The 27,093-nt window shown below is 33.7% G+C and overlaps 1 protein-coding gene across 1 annotated transcript in view; it reads right to left on the bottom strand.

Annotated features, from left to right (window-relative positions):
* The window catches only part of VWDE (von Willebrand factor D and EGF domains), an 86,034-nt gene that overhangs the window by 40,742 nt on the left and 18,199 nt on the right, over positions 1-27,093 (bottom strand). Inside the window, exons 2-10 of the mRNA XM_079152061.1 lie at positions 23,563-23,747; positions 19,834-20,065; positions 13,065-13,130; positions 9,573-9,820; positions 8,930-9,019; positions 6,866-7,010; positions 3,023-3,240; positions 2,714-2,787; positions 957-1,227 (exon numbers count right to left, since the gene is read on the bottom strand). Coding sequence (XP_079008187.1) covers positions 957-1,227; positions 2,714-2,787; positions 3,023-3,240; positions 6,866-7,010; positions 8,930-9,019; positions 9,573-9,820; positions 13,065-13,130; positions 19,834-20,065; positions 23,563-23,747 — 1,529 coding nt within the window. The remainder of the gene's footprint in view (positions 1-956; positions 1,228-2,713; positions 2,788-3,022; positions 3,241-6,865; positions 7,011-8,929; positions 9,020-9,572; positions 9,821-13,064; positions 13,131-19,833; positions 20,066-23,562; positions 23,748-27,093) is intronic.

Below are 27,093 nucleotides of genomic sequence, written 5' to 3'. Positions count from 1 at the left end.
ACGCACACAATGTATGCGCATGTGTTCTCAAGCACTCCTAATTGTGCCTGATCTTTGCCTAAGAGGTGTGGCCCTGCTCTCCGCCTCCTGGAGGTGATATAAGCGTAGGCGGAGCGAGACAGAGACACAGCAGCCATTAGCAGAAAAGCAGCAAGACACACGAAAGCAGCTAGGACACGCGCGGCAGCAGCCAGAGGGAAAAACACGCAGCAGCAGCTAGTAGGAGACACGTGGCAGCAGCGAGTAGGGGCAGCGGCGGAAGGCAGATCGCAGAGCGGAGAACTGAGACGCATCACTAGGGCACCTTAGGTAGACACACCCTTAGTTCACAGGATGCAGGACGCACCAGTAAGCAGCAGACCTTAAGTGAGGTGTAGCAAGTCTCTCTTCCTCTAAGCTCTAAGCAAAGCCTATCCTTCTCTCAAGGTCTCTCTTCAGCAAAGTCTCTTTCTCTCTGATAAGCAAAGTCTTTCTCTCTCTCCTCTCAAAGCAAGTAAACCTCATTTCCTCTATCCTCTATAAACAAACAAGCAAGAAAGCAGTGCACTAAAGAGAAAGATAGAAGTGCCTCAGTTTCCACTCCACCACCCATAAGACCCGTGCAAGTTGTTGCTGCAGGCGGTGACAAATATCCACGGATTTGGCACTGCAAAGAGCCAGTGACAATATTTATTTTTAACTATATCTGTCACCTAATATGCCATTTATTAGACACTGTAAAAATAATTTTTATAAATGATGCACAAAATTATGATACTGAAATATTAAAAAAGGCAACTTAGGTTTGACAGTGTTTTAACTACGTCTACTTCTGTGTGGTAGGTGCAAAAACAGTCATTCTAAGATTGTAGTTAATCCACATACTATCTATGATACCTCCTAATTTAACAGAGATGAATAGTTCATTCAAAATGAGAAAAAGAAAACTATTTTTAATACTAAAGAATTATACATACTGTGATTTTTCTTCCTAAGTAAGATTCACTTATCTTGATATTGCTGGATCCATCTTGGCTCTTTACAAATAAATAGGGTTGTGATTCACGTAGCTGACCACTGCACATATCAAAAGTAACAACATCTCCTTCTTCTTTGGCCACAAACCCACAGTTGCACGACACAGGGTAGTGAAGGCTTCCGCAGTCCCATTGACGCACATGGACTTCAAAATCACGTGACATACTCTTATAAAGCATAAACGTTCCAGTCTTGAAATTATCATATACCCTATTGTTAACAAAAGTCAACTGCATTAGGAGTTGTTATAAAACATCACAATAGTATGTGTTACATTTATTTATAGGCTTTCAATATATTTTGATGTTAGAATGAGAAATGGAGATTCTCAACACCTTTTTGGGTCATAAGCATTTGTTTGTATGCACTGAATAATACACCTGCATCTCTCCCACTACCCTTTTCTTACTTTTCATCACCCCAGAGAGGCTGCACTCTTTGAGGAGGGAGGCTTGCCCAATGGCATGCACTTGGCTGTCTCCCTGGTCTTCTTTGAGTATTTGTTCACATTACCCTCACAATGGCCTTCCATGACCAGTCTAATTTAATATAAATTACTAAACCTACATTCAGCCTTCCCTTTCTACCTGATTTAGTTTTCTTCAGGCATTTATCTTTCTCAGCCTTACTACATACTTATTTACTAATTGTGTTAATATCTCTTTTCCTCTATTCAGAGATCAGCTCTATAAAACAAAGATAATCTATCACTGACCCCCCCCCCAAGCACTTAGAACATGGCTTGTCACCCAGTTCTTGAACAATTAATCTTGTTGAATTAAGTCAGATTAAATACATCACCATTATGGTTTCTTGAGGATTTTTCCACCCAAACTCTAAAGCCTTCAATTATAACCACAAAAGAAAGTTTGCATGAGGAATCAGTTCTGACAATTTCTCAATTCTTGCTCAGATCTGTGGAATGTCATTTTTACTGGAGGGATTCTACATCTATTCTTCATGTTGAATGACTTTACTGAAAATGATCACATTACAATTAAAAAAAAAAAAAAAAAAAAAAAAAAAAAAAACTACCCGGCATCATGAAGAAAATTTCAAATCAACAATAAAGTATTGTTTTCCTTAAGGACATGGTATCACTAATCCCTCAGAATACTATGACTGTATTTAAATCTTTCTATGCAGATATTAATAGCAGAGTAGCTCAGATTATTTTTTGGTCCTATTGCTCATTTTACTTGAACTACAGAGGTAAACATTCAGGCTTTTATGAGTTCGTAATAGTTTTTTCCCTGAGTATTCTCATTACAAATTAAAGGTGATTCATTTTTTAAAAAATTCTAGTGTGTTATTTTCCTAAAACTTAAAGATTATTTCATTATATATAAGTATACAACACAGTACATCACAGTAAACATTTCTTATGCAAATGATAAAGTTATTAAAATCAAATAGATGGCCAAAGAAAAATAACTTGCCTTTTCATAAATTTCATTTCTACAAATTCAGGCTAACAACTATATAACAATATATATACACACTAGATTTAAGAAAAAAAAATCTATACAAATAAACTGGTATCTTCAAACAAATCAGTGATGGCAAAATGTGCCTTCATCTCTAATTTTTCAGTAACTAGTACTAAGAAATGATCAAACAGAATGCTGTATAAAAAAAAAAAAGTGAAACCAAAACAAACAACAACCATTAAAATAAAAAACTCTTAGGAAATTACCTGCCATCAAAGGTAATTATATGTGGGTCAGTAAATGAATAGCAATAAGCTGTTGGGACATCCTGGACTCTGATCTTAAAAACAAAGACATTTTTGATATTATAATTAATTGTTATATAGTTACAATGAATTACTCATCACAACTGCAATGAATTTTTCATTAATTCTTGTCTTACATATTGAAAATGGAATGACTTAAAACTCATAATTCATCAAATTATTTTAAAATTAAAGTTTATAAGGTACAGTGATAAAATATACATATCATTGTAAGTTTTAATTATGAAGATCATTTTTTAATTTGTAGACCTGGATGCTGTCTGGAATGTAGCTGTTCCACAGGAAATCCTCATTAACTATAGGTTGTACCACAATGTTGGTAACTCTGTCTCCATCTTGGGAAAAATCTCTGACAGCAGTGTAGTACACGGAAGCTTGGCTACAGGTGCCGTTCGCACAGGACGTTGCCTGGTGGAGATCCACGTGGCAGGAAGATAATGCCAAGTTTAAGCCTCGGTGTTCTTCACCTATTTTAATTAAGAAAAAAGCTATAAACTTTCCCAATGGTATAGACATATGAAACATTAAATAGAATGATTACTCTTATTTTCTCTTTCTTAAAAATATTATTGAAATTTTCATCTAAATTAAAACACAGTCAATAGGAAAGACAGTGGAATGAACCTGACACAACTTTCCTATGTACATGTATGAATATGCCACACTGAATCTCCATGTCATGTACAGTCACAAGACTGGGATCCTAGTTAGAATAAGATAAAAAGAAAAGCTATCGAATTTACCTGATTTTTACAGATAATCGATAAACTTGAAAATATACATATATATTTACATACATATACATGACTCTTTTCAACCAAGTTACCAATCCATATGCTCCTAGATAAAATCCAAAAGCAATAAATAACAAAGTAATGATAAAGAGATGAAGATATTAATAACCTTGATTTGATCAATATATTTTATTTACATGTATATGTAAATATGCATATGTATAATGCATAGGTACAACGTATATGTACAATGTAACCTGTAAACGTGAAATTCTTTTGCACTAAAACATTAAAAATTGTTTAACAAAATGGAAAGGAGCAAAAAGTGAAAGTTGTCTTTCTTTAAAAGAAAGTCATAATTCTAGCACCAAGACACATAATTTGATTTTTATCTGCCAAGCACCTAGACCTATTGTCGAGATTGTTCTGTAATAAATTTCAGGGCAGTTCTTCATATTCCAGTTCCATACACTGGAAATGATAGCAATTGATTTAATTATTTATATAGGATTTACCATCTTAAAAAATAGTAAAGTTAACACAATGGAAGTGGAAAACCCCAGATCAGTAATAAACTATCTCCTTTCACCACTCAAATGTACTGATACATCCACAACCTCCCTCGCCTAGGTAACAAAGAATAAGAATTTGAAAAGGAAATAGTAACAAAGACTAAGGAAGGAGTTCAAGAAATTTGTATAAATAGACAAAACAAACACATTTCTCCCTCAAAACTGGCACAAACGTAGTATTTTTTATATTCAATTAAAAAGTCTTTCTGAGAATCAAGGAAGAAGAAGAAACTTAAAAACTCTTTCTCCTACACAGACTATTCAGGTATGAAATAATAATGGTTAGGTATAGGTACACTGCACTGAATTTAAAATTCATGAAAAAATTTCTTTTATGTGCTTTCCCTAGAAATACAAACTTTTTTATACACACAAAAACAATGAAAATACCCAAACTCTTTACCAGCTCCCTAAAGTGACTATGGGATCGTTGGGGCTTGAATACAGTCATTGTTCTCACCTGCCTGGTTTATGGTATGAGGGCTGAATGTCCTTCTCTTTAAGCCTGAGAAAAAGCAGCATGGTCTATGTAGAAATTCACTGAGACATCAACATGTTCTCTATGAGAGTAGAGATTTAATAGAAATACACTTAAATAGATGATAAGAAGAAGAACCAAAATGAAATTCAGAAATTTTTCTCTAGGAGAGAGAGAGAGAGAGAAAGAGAGAGAGAATTTTTAACTAACAATGAATAAGAAAACATAAACTTCGAACACGTAGGAAATATATTTAAGGCTATCTTTACATTGGTGATGCCTGCTTTATTGAAAGATTTGAGAGCATGCAAATATATTTTAAAGTATTCTTATGAGTGCAGGAAATCTTTGCCTAATTTGATTTTGGAAAACAATAGCATTGTCTTCTTTCTATTCTGCCCATAAATTGTAGTAACATTTGTATATTATGTATATTCAAAAGGTAGCTTGAAGTAGAACTGTGTCTAAATGTCTGAATAAAAGGTCATTATTCCATATTTCTGGGCTGATTAAAATATAATGTTGCTCATGGTGCTCCTAAGCTGGGCATCATCCAAGCTAGATTAACTGTCAAGTACCTTAGTAAGACATTTCTTAATTACTCTCTCTCCTTACCCATATTTTTTCTTGGATGCACCATTCCCATGAGATTCTCTGACCCCATTGATACTCTTTGGTACTTTTATCCTTTTGAACTGGGACATCTAGACCCAGAAACTTTGTGTTATGCTGTATTATAAAAGGATTGTGTTATGGTTTAGATATTAGGTGTCTCCCAAAAACTCATGTGTGAGTCAGTATAAGAAAGTTTAGGTGTGGAAGCCAGGCATGGTAGCACATGCCTGTAATCCAAGCTGCTGGGAGACTGAGGCAGGAGGATTTCAAGTTCAAAGTCAGCCTGAGCAACTTGGCGAGACCCTAGGCAACTTAGTGAGACCCTGTCTCAAAATATAAAATAAAAAAAGGGCTGGGGATGTGGCTCAGTGGTTGTGTCCCTGGATTCAATTCCTGGTACACAGAGAAAAAAAAAAAAGTTTAGAGGTGAAACAATTGAGTCCATGCATAATCCCCTGATAAGAATCAATTGGATGGTCACTAAAGGCAGGTAGGCTGTGGTTGGAGGAGGTGAGTCATTGGGGTGTGCCTTTAGGGTAGACATTTGTCCTTGGTGAGACGAGAAGTCCCCCTCTCTCTCTTTCTTGGTGGTCAGGTCCTGACCTGCTTTCCTCTGCCATGCCCTTCTGCCATGATGTTCTTCTGCCTCATCCGTGTCCAGAGCAATGGAGCAAGCTGTTTAGGAAGTGAGACCTCTGAAACAACGCGCCCAGAATAAACTTTTCCTCCTCTAAAATTTGTTCTTGTCTGGTCTTATGGTCACAGAAGCAAAAAAGCTGACTAAAACAATATGTGGTATATGAACAGAACTGTGATCTCTCTTGTAGGTTATATCTTAATCTATGTATCAATTACTTGATTTGATCAGAGGCTTAAGGAGGAAGAGAACTCAATCAACCCAACCACTGCTCTACACGGTTTCTCCTCTGATAGTTCATCTTGTTAACACTATGGGAGGATTTCTGTTCTCTTTACATGGCTGTCACAGTGAAGTGTATGTGGCCATGCATCATGACATCTGCAGAAGTAGTAACTGAAATAGGAGAACTCAAAGATCCACAACTTGTCTTACATTAAGAAGTGCGCAGAGTGTGTTATGATATCCATGTTTCATAACTGTGAACTTTTAGTATAACATCACACCTCGCTCATTGAGGATGATTTAGAAAAATCTTAAAAGAGCAGTCTGTCCCTCAATCTCTGAAATAAAGCAAAGAAAGGAACAAGTAAGAGAATGAGGAGCAGAATGAGAATTAGGAGGAGGGGAAAGAAGAGGGAGAAGAGAGAGCATAAAGATGACAACAAGAGGATGATGTTAACTATCAGTTCTAATTTATGCTCTGAGCCCAAGAAGAATAAGTCAGAGTTGCTCTGGCGATCATCAATTTGATCCAACATTATTAATATGATTCAGCAATAATATGATGTAAACATGCAACATAATTTAGTAGATGAGTATATTCAAGAGACTTTGAGGAGAAAAAACATCAGTTAGCGTTTGAAATCTAAAGAGGGTAAAGAGGGGTGGGAGGGGTGGGGGGAAGGGAAAAAATAACAGAATGAATCAAACAACATTGCTCTATGTAAATTTATGATTACACAAATGGTATGCCTTTACGCCATGTACAGAGAAACAACATGTATCCCATTTGTTTACAATAAAAAAAAAAATCAAATGAATTTAGTATATTACCTTGATCAACAGTTTTCAGCTTTAATGAGATTTTGCATTCTTGATCAAGCTCAGTAAATTCAGAACAAACAATAGGAATTGTGCTCTCTATCCTCAGCTGGTATTCTTTCCCATCTTCTGATATAGTACTTGATTCAGGTTGTAACTGGTGTAGCGATATATGGAATGTTACGTTAAAGCAATTTGTTTTAAAATATATTTTTTAAAGCACATTATTTTCTTAACAGCTTTTCTTCTGCTAAATGAGATGGTGATAACGTAAGCACTGGGATTTTTTTTAACTAAGATCAATTAAGACCAAATCAATTAAAACATAAGTTGCATGCAGAGGAATACATGGAGTTGCTGCACCCCTGGGTTTAGACAAAATTTGACTCTCCAACACATGTTGGGCAAGTCCTGTCTAAGCCTGCCTTAGTGTCTCTGATGGTGATGGGTACTGGAGAATGGAGAAAAACCAGAATCCTATTTTCTTAAACTTGTTTGCTGTTATACCAATGGAAGAGTTTGGTTATTTTTCAGGGATTTATACTCACCACCTTAAATGAAAATTTAGTTATATTTTTATATGTAAATCAAATGACTGTTGTCACCTGAAATATCTCAACTCTCAAGCTATTTATGTTTCTGCTTTCCACAGGTAGACTTAATGAGTACTGCTGCAACCTAACCCAGTTCACAGGTAAATTTTTTTTTTTTTTTTGATGTGGGGAATTTTTTTATTCAGTCTCAAGTCTTGGTTAGCTCTCAAAAGAGATGCGTTTTAGTACTGACTATTCTCTCCGTTAGCCTAATTAGAAACAGTACTGAGGGCTGACCATAGACCCTTGACCTTGTCTGTTGAGTGATTACCAATGCAGATCAAAAGCCCTTGTGTTCACTAGGTCTGAGTTCCTCTTCCCTGCCCACTGTGGATATGCTATTCTGACAATGCAGTCCACTCTTCTTTTCTGGTTCCTGCTGTGTAACGTGAATGTTATCAAAAAAAAAAAAAAAAAAAGTACTGTTCTCTCAATCTATCTTTTTTCCAACTTGTCTTTGAACTTGGAATGACTGTAGGTCAAACTCCAGATCTGTGATTGAGACCTCCCAGATGCATTGTTCTTACCTGCTTGGACCTCTTGAGATTGTTCCATGCCTTCTACCACTCCTGATTTCCTATCACCTCTGCTCACCTGTTGTTAGACCTTAGTGCTATCAGCAACAATTAAATATTTGCATTGTTAACTTAGCCCAATCACTACTAAATATTGATGTGTTAACTTTTAGTTAAATGACAGAACGAACTATGGGAATACAGTCTTTAATTAGAGCTGTTTCTTTAAAAAAAAAAAAAAAAAGCTATAAGAGTTTGAATTATGATAGTTTAATTTGTGAAGTTTTAGTGTTATGTTGGTGTAAAAGTGACACATGTTGGGTAGAAACCATACTTTGAATTTTGAGTTTTGTTCTCTTTCCAGGCTAGCAATATGCCTGTTGCTGTGCAGTGACAGTGATCAGGAGAGTAAGTAGCTAATACCCTACAACACACAGTCTTTCCAAGCTATGATGTTAGGCAGGTTGGTTGTATTAAATGCATTTGTGACTTAACATTGTTTTGAGGGATACCAGGGATTGAACTCAAGAGCACTTGACCACTGAGCAACCACCCCAGCCCTATTTTGTATTTTATTTAGAGAGAGGGTCTCACTGAGTTGCTTAGCACCTTGCTTTTGCTGAGGCTGGCTTTGAACTTGCAATCCTCCTATCTCAGCCTCCCGAGACAATAGGATTAAGGCGTGCACCACCGCACCCAGCTAACATTATTCTTAACATTATTGTAATGAGTTCCGTAGGAGGTAATACCATGGTAAGTTGAAGAGCACCTCTATGTATCAACCTTAGTTCATTAACAGGGGTTCTCAAACTTTGTTGTGCCTTAGAATTGTTGAAGTTATTCCTCAAAAATACAGACTCCTGAGTCTGATCTTTCAGACTCAGTCAGAAACCATTATGAACAGATCACAACTTGAGGAAATAGTTTCAGAGGGATAGTCTTTCTGATTCATCCCCTCTGCTACATACCTTAATGCCTGCAAAAAATTCTTGGCTTTCGATGGCTAAACTTTGTACATGTGGTTTCTCCAAGAAAAAGATGGATGCACTACAGAATATCTACAAATACAGTAACAAACAATCATTTAGTAAAAAAATTATGAGGAAAGGGTGTAAATTATTATCTTTAAATTCTTAATTTAATTCTTAGTAGATAGATAAAAGAACTAAGTAATTTAAATACGTCCCTGAAATTTGAGAAAATTTCACCATTATAAAATATTACTCATTCAAACCTCAACATAAACTAAAGTGTAGTAGGCCATTTATCTAAGATGTATTTGAAAGTAAATAAACATGATATCATTAAAAAAATTAAAATAGTTTTCCAAAATATAAGAATATAATTTTAAAACCTGGAAGAGATGTACAGTTATAAAGATTCATCAATAATAATCAGCATGTTGCTAAAAAGAGACATGCATATATAATCACTAAGACTATATTACTGAGTTATCTAGTTATCACTGGAATTAGGGAAAAAACAGGAGAAACTTAGTGTTTCATATTCTGGAAACAAAAATCGACTTCACATATATTTTAAATTCTGTGTCTGAACAATCAATACATACATTCATGAAAAGAAAAGAAAATCCAGTTCTTGTTAACATACCCTGTCTCCAAGTCTGAGATTTATGCCATCAAGTTCTAAAAGAGAGAATGCCTGAACTGTGGTCTCTTGTTTCAGCTCCTCTTTAATTTCTTGAGAAGAAAGCCTAGACCAAGCTATAAGAAATCCCACTGAGTTGTTTGTAGGGGAAACATCAAAAGCACACCTACAGAAGAGCCTGGACTCAATCAGCTCCACCACAACCTCTGGCCTTCCTGGTGGCGGAGGTGGCAATGAGGCCAGCGGCTGACCTGGTGGGAGAAGAAGCATAATTTCTAGTTATGAAATTATGAGCATCTAGTTATGAGCATCTAGTTATGAGCATCTTGAAGAAAAGACTAATCACACAAAGGCTATAACTTCAGGATTTATCTTAAGAAAAAAAATAAATTCAGAAAAATGACTCTTTTCTAATAATCAACAAAGTAACACATATATATTGACGAATGATCACATAAGTACTGATTGACAGCAGAGCCACTTAAATCATCAAGCTTGTATTATTGAATGTTAAATGTCTGCTTTTGAAAAGTCTGGCTCTTGAAAATTAATTTACATTCTTTTAGTCAATTATCTTTTTCAAAAAGACATAACAAACAAAATTCAGGTTTTATACATTATAATTCTTTATTATAAAGAAAAGTAGTTACTAAGTAAACTCAAATGACTTTCTTTTTTTACTCTTATAATACACTCTTATAATGCAACTCTTCAATGCTTTTGGTTGAAAGAGATGTTCATTGGGGTGTTTGTTCTGTCAGTGAAATATATCAAGTTCTAAACAACAGTCTTATTTTTTTCATTTTTCTGAGGCTAACAATATTTGAAAATTTTTCTAGGAACTCATATGAAGAGTTTACAATTTATTTTTTTTTAATTCTGGCCATTTACAAAATTAAATTGGAGAATTTAAGTGTTTAAAAAAGAAAATTAATTTTATTTTTCTGAGTAAGAAATTCTAAAAATATGTTTTAAAACTATTTTGAAATGTGCAAATTATTTTTGTTATATATATTATAATTTTATGACAACCACAAAACCAATCTTTCAACTCTGTCATCTAGATTTTGGAAACGTGCAGGAGAGCTTCTTTTAAGGTCTACTTCTGTAGGGAAAATAATCTTTCAGATATTTGAAAGTGTCATTTTTGTTAGATACCATATTCCAAAGTCCCAAAGACAAATGAATTATTTTCAAATTAATTAACAAATATTTTGCCAAACATTTTAAACATTAAGCCAAGTCAGCATATTTATATTCAATATTTTCACTTATGTGTTACTTCCCCAAGTTATATATAATTTTGTATTGTATGTGTTTTCCAATTAATAGCATAAACATTTTGAATAACACAAGAAGTAGCTGAAAATTAATTTTATTCAAGAAAAAAGTGATTTTACTTTAAGAATATCATAAAGAAAATCCATATCTATTATAAAGATTAGCCAAATTATTATACTTCATGCTTACTGCTACTAAGGGATATTACTTTATTCTTTTATGAACTTATATCAGAGGACCTATTTAAATGGTCTTTCAGATATAGTAATTTATTTGAAGAATACTAGAAAAGGGGGCTGGAAAATCTATTTGCAATTGTAATAGTTACATGGAAAACCAATTCAGTGCTTTAAGAATTACTGTAATAACTTTTTTGTTTATTTGTTTTAAAATTTTTATTGGTACATTATAATTATACTTGTTAGTGGGATTTGTTGTTACATATTCATACATGCACACAACACAATAGTTTTTTGTAAAGTTTTTTTAGTTGTCAATGAACCTTTATTTTATTTATTCTAAGGTACTTCGAATTGAACTCAGTGCCTCACACATGCAGGCAAGCTCTACCACTGAGCTACAACCCCAGCCCCAACATAATAGATTTTTAAAAGACAAAGCAAATTAATTTTTAGACCTAGCACTTTGAACATTATATTATCTATCCTGATTTATTTTATCTCATTATAATTTATTTCACCATATAAATCACCTTTGTTAATTCTATTAACATTATATTCATTTTAGAACATCACATTTGACTAGAGGGCCCATGAAAAGGCTAATGTTTGAATAAATGTTTTAATTTTTGCCCATCCTATAGATATGTCATATATTTTGTTACTTAGACTATTTTAGAGTGATTTATTTTAAAAATATTATAACTAGAGGATTTCTTAATATTTGAAATAACTTTAGGACATTAAACCAAAATAGCAAATAAAAAATATAGATTGAAAGGAGGAGAACAATATTGACCACCAATAATACCTTCAGTGTTTACCTTTCAAAACTTGTTTGGTACAAATGCTATCTTCCTAGAAAACAAAATTGTTTTTTTAAAAATTCTTTTTAGATATATATGACAGTAGAGTGATTTTGACATATTATACATATACAGAGTATAATTTATTCTAATTAGGTTCCCATTCTTGTGATTGTACATGATGTGGAGTTTTATATTCCTATATGAACATAGGAAAAGTTAGGTCCAATTCATTCCACTGTTTTTTCTATTCCCATTCCCCCTCCCTTCCCTTCATTCCCCTTTGTCTAATCCACCAAACTTCTATTCTTCCTCCCTGTGTTGTATGTTAGCATCCACATATCAGAGAGGGCATTTGGCCTTTGGTTTGGGAGGGGTTGGCTTATTTTACTTCACATACTAGGTTCCAGTTTCATCCATTTACCTGCAAAAGTCATAAAGCCATTCTTTTTATGGCTGGATGATAGTCCATTGTTTATATATACCACTTTTTTTTTATCCATTCATTGGTTGAAGGCACCTAGGCTGGTTCCATAGTTTAACTATTGTGAATTGAGCTGCTATAACCGCTGATGGGGCTGCACCACTGTAGTATGTTGATTTTAAGTCTTTTGGGTATACACAGAGGAGTGGGATAACTGGGTCAAATGGTGGTTCCATTCCAAGTTTAGAAAACAAAATTGTACACAGATTGTATTGCATAATCTGATTTCTTAGCTACAATATACCAAGAACATCTACTAATTTCAAAGAACACACCTCTACATTTTAATGGTGTTTGCAGAACCCTTTGTCATGATCTGCACATCAGAAATTTTGAGTCAATCAATGGTTATTAGACATTTGCATATTTATTTTCCCATTATTAGGAAAAAACTCTTATAAATATTGGGTGTGTACACGTCACTGAATAGATCTTGAAGATGGATTTTTGGAAATAAGAATCATAGCACAAATACATGTGGGTTTTAGAAAATGTTGAGATAAATTACCAAATTTTCTCATGAAGAATTCTACCAACATTTATGTTTTCTTAATTCTTTGTACTTCTGCCCACTCTAGAAATATATCTTAAAATCACAAAAAAGTAATTTTTATATCTGATATGTACCAGACTGTGGCTTTGTCAAATGTTAGTATAATTCAACATTTAAAGTCCCAAAACATAAGTACTTGTCAACATCACTAGTTCATAAATACATTATTAAAACACAAAATGTTATACTCACCAACACAGTTCCCTTCAATTTCAATTTCTTCTGGACCACATGTGTGTAATTTTGCATCAGAAATAGCTGCAAAAGGTTAAGGTTTTATATTTGTTTATTCAGCTGGGCATAAAGATAAAAATCTACATATATCCAAGATGAAAATTTCTTGGAGAAATATGTTTTAATATGACTAAGACTTTCTTAGTTGTTCTCTCTGGGTTTCTTTAGTTTTTCATAATAAAAATTTCCCCCTAAAGATAAGATCAAATGAAAATAAGGAATTATAGTTCAAAACAGTCATAGCTTTTGTATCTTGTTTCCCAAATTTGAATCTGCATTATTAAATAATGAAACACACTGACAGTACCAAATACTGATGAGGATGTGGAGCAACAGGAACTCTCACACATTACTGGTTGGAAATGAACAATGGTATGGTAACTTTGAAAGACAAGTTTGGCAGTTTCATATAAACCTAAATATACTCTCATTCTAATATAGCAATGGTGTTCCTGGAATTTACTCAGAAGAGTTAAAAACATTTTCACACAAAAATTGGAACATGGATATTTATTGGTTTTATTCATAATCATCCAATTTATATTTTTTTGCAGTTAACAATTTTAGTTTTGTATTTTAGCAATATTTGCTTAACCTAGGAGCACAAGTATTTTTACCTACAAGAGAAAATACTCCATAGAAGTTTTATATTTTTAACTTTTACATTTTTATCTATGATAATTGTAAGGGTTTTTTTTTTTTTTTAGTATTTTGACAAGAGATGTGGACTAAAGTTTCTTGCATATGAATATATTTTTGCATGTATTGAAAATGCAATTTTCTCCTGTAGAATTGGCTATGTTCCTGTGTTGAATATCAAGTAACTGTATTACTCTCTTTATGGGTTCTATTCTTTTTCATTGATCTATCTGTTTATCCTATTGTAAATACACAATATTTTATTGTAACTTTGGAATAAGTTCGAAAGTCAAGTAGTATAAGTTGTCCAACTTGTTACCTTATCAAAATAGTTTTGAGTATTATAGGTACTTTGTATTGCCATGTGAATTTTAGAATGAGCCTGTCAATTTCCACAAGAAAGATTATTGAGATATTTATCAGGACCATTCTAGAACTAAAAATTAGTTTGCAATTTTAACATTGAGTCTTTCAATCCATAACAGTTTCTCTCTCCATTAAACTTAGGTTTTTATAATTTTTTCAGAGAAATTTTATAGTTTTCATTGTACAGGTCTTGAACAACTTTTGTTAGATTGATTCCTAACTGTCTCATGTTTTTGGTACTATAATTGGTATGTTAGATGAATTTTCTGATTATTCACTGCTATTTTAAAAAAATGCAAATGATTTTCACATGTTGATCTTTTATCCTTCAACATTGTTAAACTCACCTCCAGTAGCTATTTTATAGATTCTCTTGGAGTTTTTTGAAAATAGACAACATGATTATATTCATGACGTTATAGTTCCAGAGTTTTCTGTTCTTGTATATCTATATTTGGTTTTAGTTTAGAGTATGTTGGCTTCACAGAAGTTCAGAAGTAGCTCCTCCTCTTCTTTTATGCAGAAGAATTTATGTAAAAATGGTATTATTTCTTCCTTATATGTTTACAAAATTCACATTGATAACCATCTGGGCCTGAGATATTCTTTGTGGGATGAATTTTAACTAGAAATAAAATTTCTTTAATAGATATAGGACCATTGAGGTTATGTGTTTATTTTTAATGATTTTTGATTGTCAGTATATTTTAAGAAATTTGTCTATTTCATCTAAATTGTCAAATGCATTGGCATAGAGTTGTCCATAATAATTCTTTTTTGGTTTAAGCTTTTATAGTTGTAGAATCTTTAGTTGCATCACCTCTCTTATTCATGATATTGTGTTTGTTGTAGTTGCTTTTGATTGTGGTGGTGGTAGTGGTGTGTGTTGGGGAGGGGGTGCTGAAATTGAACCCAGGACTTTGTACATGCTAGGTTTTACCACTGAACTGTATACCCAGTCCCAAGATTGTCTTTCTTTACTGATCAGACTGGTCAGAGAATTATTAATTTTATTGAATGTCTCAAAAGATCCAGTTTTTGATCTTATTGCATTTTCTTTTTCTTTCTGTGTTTTGTACCTCATTGATTTCTATTCTGATCATTTCCTTTCATCTGTTTAGTCTGAGTCTCATTTATGCTTTTTATTTTAGTCTCTTAATATATAAACAAATATTGAATTTATGATTCTTCTGGTCTTTCATTATAGATGCTTAGTGGGTTTTAATATAATTAGCTTCAATTTTTCTTAATATTCTAATTTTCTTAATTTAGAGCTCAGAATGTGATTTATATGGTAAATGCTACACATCCATTTGGAAAGAATGGTTGTGTGCAGTCTTCTTTACATGTCATTTAGATCAAGTTCATTGATAGAGATGTTCTAGTCTTCATTTTCACTGTTTCTGTTTTTATATGCTCAATCAATTATTGGCAGATGGGTGTTAGTCTTCAATAATAATTATAGATTTGTCTGTTTCTCCTTACAAAACTATCAGTTTTGCTTCACATATTTGAAATCTGTTATCAGATGCATACAATTATGTCCTCTTATTGAGCTGATCATTTTGTCATTCAGAAATGACCTTTGTTTTCCCCGGTAATATCCACTGGTCTGTAATACACCTTGTCTAATATTAATTTAGTCATTCTAGATTTCTTGTGATTAGTGTTACCTAGGTATATTTCTATCCTTATATCTTTTAACTCATTTTCTCATTTGAAATATTTCTCTAGATAGCCTATAGTTGGATCTTGCTTTTTAAATCCAATCTGACAGAACAAACTGCAGAGCTCCCTCAATGATCAGGGCTCTCTGCCCTTTCATACAGGTCTGTGCTTTGCCTCACTCACTGGGATCCAACATCTTGGTACTGTTATCAGTCTGTGCACAGCATACTTACTGCCTTAGGATGTGTCACCTGCTGTTGTTGATTTTCGAGATGATTTTCCCCTTACAGTTTGACCATGAACTGTTTACCTGCCAACTCTCAACATCAATGCCACTTCATCAGAAGAGGTTTTCTCTAGTGACACGCTACTGCAAATTATATTTGTCCCCAACCTCCAGCATTCTCTTCTACAGCAAATTTTAATCTTTCCATTCATTACTATTAATTGCAGTTACTAACTGCACAAATATTCTGTACATACTCAGGGACCACATTTATTTTGTCCACCCCTCTATATTCCCTCTATAATAAGGACCTGCCTCACTGGCTGGAAAATAAACATAATTCCACTATATATATCTCCATTATATAGATTTACATGTAAACATGAAATAATTTGTGTATTATTATTATTGTAGAAAATTGCTGGTAAACATGTTTGAACTAGAAAACTTTGTACTATACATTTTTTTATCTTATTAGTCACCACTAACTTTATTTCTTTTATAAAGATACTATTGGGAAATTAATGATAAAATAAATCCAAATTATTTCATTTACTATAAATTTTGCTTGTATTCCAAAAACAAAATAAGAAAATATTTTGATGACATTATCTTTTATACTTAGTCTCTATTATCACATAGAGTAGACAATAATGCCTTACTTCCTTACAAGTTTTGACTAATGATGATATATTTACAAGAAATTTTGAAAATAATATGGTGGTAAAAATGAAATGGAAAACTGGGATGTTTGACATGGTTTTTATGAAAAAATAATGAGTTACAAACCTGCAAAATATTAAAATTGCTATTTTGTTAAATGTCAATTCAAATAGATGTCTAATTGAGAAAACTCTTCATGCTGGTATTAAGAAACAGATTCCTGAGGTAAAGATGATAAAACTTTAAAGAAGTTCATTTTTCTAACAATACTGGTTCATATTCTACATCTATGATGAGTAAGATGATTTTTGAGATTGAACATTTAGTATGTCTAATTTAGTTATTAAAACTCAAAATAAGGTTTTATTTTAACTACTCTAATACTTGAATAAAAATTTTACTTGTTTTGCTGTATGTATTTTATTTAGGGGTTGTTAGTTTGGGGACTCTAACAACTTCAAGATGGAAATGGAAATGTTTATGTGTTACTGATGTAATTAAATACTGTTTGCTGAATCAAATGTTTACCTAATTTGATAACTCTGATCTGCAGCAGTATCTCCCAGCATTTTTCAGTCTCCTACATATGATATGGTTGGGCCCAGATAATACACCACAGGTTAGTTTCTTTCCCCAATCAGTGATACATGAGTACATTCATCCTTCTAGAGAAACTACAGGATAAATTCCCAAGTTATCAGCTTCATCATTGTATAACCAATAAGTAAAAAAAAAAAAAAGTGTCATGATGTAGTGTCTTTCTGTTTTGAGCTTCTTGCATCTGAGGGGTTGTCACGAGTTCTATTAAATAATAGATCTAGTTATAATTTATTGATTTCTATTTTATTCAAAATACCAAGTCATGATGCCCTGATGTAAAGGACACATTATCTCTTTTCAAAGAGTTCCTAAGTCATAATTGAGTAGAGAGAAAAAGGGAACAAAATGTTTCATTAAGCTCAATCATCTTTGGTGAACTTCACACTAGTATGTTCTGTGCAATCCAAGCAAGGGTCCCTATTCCATGACATCCTAAATGAACATCATGGTCAGAGTCAGGCTCATGAGTCTGGTTTGAATTCTTTATCTGTGCATGTTATGTCTCCTCTTGGATAACAGCCCTAATAGAACTTGATTATCCCCTCTCCAAAATTTAATGCTTACACCCCACCCTAGTAACTCAAGCAAAAATCCTAGATACTGTTCTTGATTTCTCTCTTTCCTTCTCCCATATTCAATTCACAAGGTCTGTCTGAAAATGACACCTAGTTCAAGCAATTCCCCCACCCATTCCCTTTAAGTCATCACCATTTCTCTATGGAATTAATGCAACAGCCTATTGATATCTTTCTTCAGGAATAATGCGCTTTTAAATTCAATCCAAGAGCATATTATTTACCTATTTAAAAGTACCTAAGACTTACACTGTAATTATGACTCAATCTAAGTTTTTATCCTGAACTGAAGACCCTGTAGCTACTGCCACTTTCTTGCTTCTCTGACCTCATCTCCAAGGACAATCCACTTGCTCTGTTCTTGGCCACATTTCCTCCTTCAGTTCTTTGAACTGCCATCTTCATACCTATCTAAGGACATCTGCATTTGCTGTTCTTTCTACTGGAAATGTTTTACACCCACAGTTTTTCATGGCTGCCATTCTCCTCATTCAGATGTCAGCTCAAATCCATCACCTGTTCAGAGAAGATTTCCACAGGTATCCTTTATGATAATATTCCTATGCCAATCCATTCCTATTGCATGCACCAGTTTTCTTTATTTCATAACATATTAATTTCTAAAATAATTTTTTGTTTTTTTGATCAACATTTTAGTTTAGAATAACTTTAGAATCACAGAAAATATTTTAATAAGTAACTTAGAGTTTTCCTATACATCCCTTATCTATTTTCTGCAAATTTTAACATATTAACAAAACCATGATACATTTATCAAAGCTAAGAAATTGACTTTAGGATTATTCTCTTAAATAATCCAAAGACTCTTTTTCTACTGATTCCCTTTTCTGTTCCAGTGTCCAATCCAAGATATAATATTAAATTATTTGTCATGTTTTACTCCAATTTATGACAGCTTCTCACTCTTTCCTGGTTTCTCATAATTTTGACATTTTTGAGATATACTATGTAGGTGTTCTGTAGAATGTTCTCTAACATGAATTTATATTAATTTTCTTGTGCTTAAACTAGGGGTATGGATTTGGGGGAAGAAGGCCAAAAAAGAGTAGTTCCCTTTTTAATGACTGTTATCAGGAGATACATGATATCCACTTGCTTTATCATTAGTGAAGTTAACTTTCATCAAATGTAGGATCTGCCAGGTGTCTCCACTGTAAAATCATAATTTTTCCTTTCCATACACTATTATTTGCAAGCAAGTCACAAAGTTTGGCCCACAATCAAAATGAGGAAAATCAAGCTTCATCTTCTAAAGTGGAATGAAAGCTAAAAATAATATTTGCAATTCTTCTTTAAGAAAGCTTTGTCTTCTTTCCTATATTTATTTCTCTAATCATGTACTTATATAGTAAATGAATATTTATAGTAAATGGATGTTAATTTATATAGTGAATGGGTATTCATTTTATTCTTTAAGAGTTATACTGAGTTTGTTTTTATTTTTATATATTGTCTGAGGGATTTCAGCAGGATTTAAGTTCCATGAGGACAGAGAGCTAATTTGTCTTATTCATCACTATAAACCTAACTTCCTAGAACTGGATAAACAGTCAATAAATGTTGGCGAACGAAAGATTAAGTGAGATAAAAACTAGATGAAATAATACAAAATCCAGATTTTAATATCTCAGCATCCTTGATCCTTTAATTAGAGAGGAAAGGAGTGTAAGGAAACCAAAGAATTTTTAAAACACTCGATGACTATGTGCAGTGGGAATAAGTTAAAGAGCCTCCTTTGATACTTGCATGTCAGCATATAGTTTTGAGCACTTTAAGATCTTGGTCAAGAATCCTAAATGAAACTTGCCAAAGTAAACAAGAAATTTAGCTTCAGTTTAGCAATAATGGTAGACAAGTCTCTTACTGGGATTTGCAGTAGTTCTATACCACTCACCCAGAGACTGGCACAAATGCACCCACCCACAGTTTCACGATTAGCAGTTCATGTGTATTACTGTTATTTTCTTACCTTCTGCACAATAGCCCATGCATCCCTGAGTGGGTTGTAGTAAGTACACATAAAATTGCCCACAGTTTCGTACTGACACTGGGATTTGAAAGAGACAGCAGTCTTTTGTAGTGCTAAACAAAAACTGCCATGTGGCACAAGCTGTCAGTTGCTTGATCTCCCCAGGAGAAGGCAGTGTTTCTGAATCTCTCAGAGAAAGCCAGATCGGGGCCTGAGTTCCACAGTGGTTCATCTTTTGCATCAGAGAAAACAAAAATTGAATATCCAATTTATTTTCATATAGATACATCAACTTTGCATTTCTTCTAAACAATATTGAAAATATTAAATTATCGATCATTTAAAAATGTAAGGTGTACCTGTACTTACTATAAAAGAAAAATTAATTTTAATTTACTACAAATGCTTTTATTTACTACTTTAATACTAAATTTAAAATAAATAGATTTATTCTATTTATAACATTCATATTGTAAAAAAGAGAAATTCCAAGTCAGATAACTTACTTAAATAGCTTGATGAACATTCTAAAACAAGGTAAGTCAATCTGAAGTAATCTTAACATATAACACAAAGAAAAACTGATCTTGGAAATTTCTTGCTAAATAGCTGGAAATAGAATATGTAAGAAGCTGATGCAGAGTTCAAGATGCAAAAAAATCAGAGGAGAAGGAAGAAATTGTTCAAAATCTAATGATGGACAAATTATTTAGCAATTTGAGAAAAAAATGAAGCTAAAAGCTCACATGAAACCTACTGTAAAAATTATTTCTAGTTTGAAAAATATAAAACTAACAAAGGAAAAGTAAGAAGAAACTGTGTATGATTTGGGAAGAACTTACTAAATTCATGACCTCAGACAAGGCACTCAACACCCTTCTCTTTTGTATGAAGGGATATTAGTTCCCACCTAAAGTGCTGTACTGAAGTGTAAATCAAGCAAAGTACATAACGTGAGGTCTACCTAGCAATGATGCAATACTCATTAAACAGACTGTAATTCCTAATCTTATTATTTCCCTGTTTAAAAGCAAAGAAAAAAGCATAAAAGAAAGGTTGATAGATATGATTAAATAATAATGTAAAAATATAAAAATATAAAATAAATAAATTAAAGGAGAAAATTATTTGTAAATAGTATTATATTTAGTATGCTGCATTATTTATTGTTTAACTATTTTACTTCTTGATTTATTTTAACCATATTATTATTCATCTAAAAATTCTAATGCTACAAATATACAATTCACAAAAATAATACAGATGTCTAATGCATATTTGGTATTGGAAAAGGCATGTCTATCTACTTCTATGGGAATTAAAAATTAAAGATTAGCATTATGTTTTACTTATGTGCTTATATTTTTTATTTAGGTGATGGGATTTAACCCAGGGGTGCTTTACCCCTAAGCTTTTCATTACCCCAACCCTTTTCATTATTTATTTTGAGACGGAGTCTCACTAAGTTGCTTAGAGCCTCAATAAGTTGGCTAGGCTGACTTTGAACTTGTGATCAGCCTCCCGGGTAACTGAGATTATAGACTTGCACCACCATGCCCAGCAGCATTATGTTTAAATAACTGTGTGTATCAAAGGCCTCAGAAAGACATTAACCTTCACTAAATTTACTTATAAAAATAAATCTTACTAAACACATTAAGATGATGACAATGACATTTGCTAAAATTATAGAATTAATTACTAAGGCAAAATTATGAATGAGCACATATATGGCAATAGCTTAAATAAATATGCTATGTGTTTTATAGAATATTATTTTAAAACTGATGTAAACAATTCATAAATGGAACATACTAATCCTATAGCTATAGCTGAAAAAAGTATTTTATACACTTGAACATACAGCATAACCTAGAAAACAATACACATAAGAGAAAGGAAAAGCAAAATGTTAATAATAATTATGATTGTGTTAATGGATTGTGAATAAGTGCTATCCCATTCCTATCCTTTCTTTATTTCCTTAATATTCTAGAATGCACATGTGTTACTCTAAACTCACAAATAGAAATTTATTTAAGCAGACTTAAATTATCCTGTAAGGAAAAATAAAATACTATTGAGTCTCTACTTGAATGCTCTAAATCCTTGGTTCAAAAAGGGAATGAGGGGCTGGGACAAGGAACACTCCTCCATCAGGCACAGGAAAACCATTTCTCCTTTACAGTTGGGTGAGATTCTAGAATCATAGAATGTGGTTTCTTGAACATTTCAGAGTTTGTATTAGTTACCTATCACAGCTGAACCCTTGCTTTTGCCTGGACTCTGTTGGAGGCTTGTGATAGGGGAAGAGGCTCATGCTGCATAATGTGCAGCCTCCTCCCAGGTATTGACTTTAGTTAATGTGATTTAAACTCTGCCTGTGTGCATATCTTTTAAATGAGGTAATACTAGTTTCCTCAAAGTCTCACTGAGAGATCTGGTGGGGTTACCTGCATGATCATGTCCACCAGTGCAGGGAATGCATGAGCTGCAAAATATATGTCAAGTTCAAATCTTTCCTTTCCATTTTGATCCTATAACTGGGGCGGTTGAGGTAATGGATTTAGTTTTAAGAGATTCAGACTTAATCTCATTCCTAGGTCATATGGTTAGAAATGTGGTAGCAATAGCAGGAGCTGAACAGCAAGGCTAACTGGTCAAAAGTGTCACAAGTAGAGATGACGTCTATGTCATGACAGCCTCTTCAGCTGAATTGCAATGACTGATAAATTAGGGGAAACTTGCATTTGAAAATCACAATTTAAACTAACTGGAGTTCTCAGCAGACATTCATGGAAGATCTTGACAAGGACTGCAAGTTGATTGAATAACGCTCATGCTTTGGCATTTATTTTTCTTGTGTTTATTCTTTGAGCCATTTTGGAAGAAAATGAGTTTGTAAAAAAAAAATCACTTGAGTTAGTTCATTAAAACAAGGCACTACCAGGATGAAAATCATTATATGATACGTTCAAGAGAGTAAATTTTGTGAAAAGTTAAGTTGTAGAAAAATAAATCTGGTGTGTAAAAGAGTTCAAAAACAGACAAAATTAAACAGTATATGTTTGAAAAACACATTTGTCTGTTCACAAGTGAAGAAAAATGAGGTAGGTTGGCTGCACAAATTGTGGGCTTACAGAAGCCACAGTGGGATGAGGTCAGAGGCTTCCAAGTATTCAATTTGCTGTAGATGCATTGTCTGCAGATTGGGCCAGGAAATACTTGTGGAGATTTCACTGGCAGGCTGAGTTCTCTTCAGTCTGGAATAAGAGGTGCTCAGCTTATTGGTTTCAAGCCATCAGAGTCCAATCAAAGCACAAAAACACACAGAATTTACTGTTTGCAGGTTATCTGTTGTTAAGCATGTGATCCCTGAACACTGACTGCCCATGTTCAAAACTTGGCTCTTTTATACTGGAAACTGGTAAATGACTCTAGAAGGATTATGCATAAGAATATATGCATAATCCCAGTTTGATGAAAAAAAATAATCACTGGTAGATTTTAGTCCAATAGTTATGAAAATTACATAAGATACTACAGATGCATGGAGCACATTATTACCATTACTATTATAATTACACTAGGCTAAGCCTTCAAATTACCTCAAGCTAATAATTAAACTAACATTTCAGCATAGGAAATAAATTGTAGGTAAGAAGATTCAACCCTTATATGAAAATACACATAAGGATTTGAAACCACAGAGAATGTGAGTTGAAGTACCTCAACACATTTAGTTGGCATCTCTGCAGGTCTATCAAAGAGGAGAAATCGATACCATCCAGAAGAGAGGGAATGATCACAAATCATCTCTTGAGCAGCTGACTGCTGGAGGTACATCGAGTCAAAATGCACACTTCTGTAAGGACTCTGAAGAAACTGGTGGCCCCCAGGAGAGCATTCTGGAGCTAGACAGAAAGATAAGTATCTTTATGTAATGTGTTTTGCTCATTGGCATAGTTCAATCTTCAAATAAAATTGATTCCCCAGTACAAAAAAAAAAAGCAAATAAACTCACTTTTGCACATAGAGACCATCTGAAATCTGAATCTCTTAAATAAAAGTCAAAGGTGACTTTTCTTGCACTTTCCATAAACACAATAAACAAATCAAGGAAACTCTTTAGAATGTATTGTTGAGGTGCTTAAACTCTAAGATCTCTATTTTCATTTAAATTTGAGTAAGGCAATAGAACTGATTGCTTTTGAATTCGGATATGTTTATTTTGTCCCTCTCAAGTCACAGGCCTTACAATTTCATAATGTCATTATGACCCTCCACAAGCAGCTTTCCTCTAAAGTAAATACACAAACCCCAAATTCTACCTGGGCCAGATCCTGAAATGCAACAGAGTAAAGTAATCTTTTAATGTCGATCACATTTTTGTAATTCTTAAAGCACCTGGTGCAGGAAGGAATACAGTTTTTAAAGTTCATACTTTCTCCTTCCAGCCCCCATACTGGGGATGGAACCCAGGATTTGCTCAGACTAGGCAAGAGTTCTACCACTGAGTGCATCCCCAACCATTGAGCAACCTCTCCAGTTTGCCCAACTTCCTTCCCACCTGCCTGCCTCTGTATCTTCTTCCTTACTTCCATCCTATTGAAAGTACCATTTTACTACAAAGCACAAGAAAATGAATGGGTGAAGGAGAGAAAGTTTGAAGAAGAAACAAGAAAAGAACAGAGAGGAAGGAAAAGTTCTGATGTTCTTCGAGGTACCTTGTTTTCTAGCAGTCTTTGCTTTGATCTGGAAGATACTTTTTCTGCCAAATTCACATAGGCAGAACACAAAGCTCCTCTTCTTAGCAGGAGGAAAGAAGAGAGAACATCAGACTGCAAAATAGTCTTTCTGTCTGTTTTTATGCCAATATCAGGCCATTTTTGTAACTATGCCTCTGTAGTATAATTTAAAATCTGATATTTGCCTTCCACATCCCTTTTCTTGCTAAGAATTGCTTTCACTATTCTGGGTATCTTATTTTTCCAAATGAATTTCATGAATGATTCTTCTATTTATCTGAAGAACATCATTGGAAATTTAATAGGAATAGAATTGAGTCTGTATAACATTTTGGGTAGTATGGCCATTTTGACAATATTAATTCTGCCTATTCAAGAACATGGAAGATCTTTCCATCTTCTAAGGTCTTTTTCAATTTCTTTCTTTAGTGTTCTGTAGTTTTCATTGTAGAGGTCTTTCACTTTTGTTAGACTGATTCCCAAGATTTTTTTTTTTTTTTAGGCTATTGTGAATGGGATAGTTCTCCTGATTGTCTTTCAGTTGATTCATCATTGGTGTATAGGGATGCAATTGATTTATGGGTGTTAATTTTATATCCTGCTACTTTGCTGAATTCAATTTTGAGCTCTATAAGATTTCTGGTGGAGTATTTTGCGTCTTCTAAATACAGAATTGGCAAATAGGGATAATTTATGCTCTTCTTTTCCTATTCATATTCCTTTAATTTCTTTCTTTTGTCTACTTACTCTCGCTAAGTTTTCAAGGACTATGCTGAATAGAAGTTGTAAAAGAGGGCATTCCTGTTCTGTGCCAGTTTTTAAAGGGAATGCTTTCAATTTTTCTCCATTTAGAATGATGTTGATCTTGGGCTTAGCATATGTAGCTTTTACAATGTTGAGGTATGTTCCTACTATCCCTAGTGTTTCTAGTGCTTTGAACATGAATGGATGCTGTATTTTGTCAAATGCTTTTTCTGCAACTATTGAGATAATCATGTGATTCTTGTCTTTAAGTCTACTGACGCGATGAATTATGTTTATTGATTATTCTGTATGTTGAATCAACCTTGCAACCCTGGGATGAATCCCACTTGCCATGATGCATTATCTTTTTAATATGTTTTAGTATGCAATTTGCCAGTATTTTATTAAGAATTTTTGCATTTATGTTCTTGAGGCATATTGGTCTGAAGTTTTCTTTCCTTGATGTGCCTTTGTGTGGTTTTAGTATCAGGTGATACTAGCCTCATAGAATGAGTTTGGAAGTGTTCCCTCCTTTTCTATTTCATGGCATAATTATAGGAGGATTGGTGTTTGTTCTTCTTTTCAAGGTCTGGTAGAACTCAGCTGAGAATTCATCTGGTCCCGAGCTTTTCTTTATCAATAGGCTTTTAATGGCATCTTCAATTTTATTGCTTGAAATTGTTCTGTTCAAATTTTCTATGTCCTTCTGATTCAATTGGGTAGGTCATATGTCTCTAGAAATTTGTTGATGTTTTCATGATTTTCTGTTTTATTGGAACATAGATTTTCAAAGTAGTTTCTGATTATCAACTGTAAAAATGGCACAAAAACAGACATGACAACCAATGGAATAGAATAGAAGACACAGAGACATAGGGTTATTTCATACTAGACAAAGGTGTCATAAACATACACTGGAGAAAAGATAACCTCTTCAACACATAGTGCTGGGAAAACTGGAAATCCATGTGTAGTAGAATAAAACTGAACCCCTATCTCTCACCTAGCACAAAAATCAACTCAAAGTAGATCAAGGTCTAGGCATTAGACCCTGTGCCTACTAGAAGAAAATGTAGACCCAAATCTCCATCTTGTCAGCTTAGGAACCGCATTCTGCAACAAGACTCCTAAAGCACAAGAAGAAAATCAACAATCAATACATGGGATGGTATCAAACTAAAAAGCTTCTTCACAGCAAAGGAATCAAGAATGTGAAGAGACAGCATATAGAATGGGAGAAAAATCTTTGCTACCTACACCTCATATAGAGCATTAATCTCTAGAATATACAAAGAACTCAAAAAGCAACCAAAAAACAAATAACTCAAACAATAAATGGACAAAGGAACTGAACAAGTACTTCACAGAAGAAGAAATACAAATGGTCAAGAAATACATGAAATTTTTTCCTCTCCTTGCACCTGTATTTCTGATTTTGTGCAGTCACCTCTTCTCATACCTTTTTCTTTCTACCGTACACACATTTCCACACCACTCTACCCAGACACTAACTCGTCCGGTGGTGTGTTTGTGTATTTGCACACCTTATGACACATGCATGAAGATCCCCGTGTCCTTCCTTTCCTGCCTTCACGCAGCCACTTCCTTCTCATGGTGGCACTTGCTGTAGCTGCCTGAAGCGCACGGGGAGGCTTGGGCAGGCGTCATCTGGTCCCACACGGTGGAGTGTGATTGTGCAGCTGTGCTACAGCACAGCGAGGAACTGGATGAAGCCTTTAGGACCCCGTTTGGGTACTTCAGGCTGTTT

The sequence above is a fragment of the Sciurus vulgaris genome (genome assembly GCF_902686455.1).
Source record: "Sciurus vulgaris genome assembly, chromosome: 8".
Classification (NCBI taxonomy): domain Eukaryota; kingdom Metazoa; phylum Chordata; class Mammalia; order Rodentia; family Sciuridae; genus Sciurus; species Sciurus vulgaris.
This window is presented reverse-complemented; position numbering and strand designations above follow the sequence as displayed.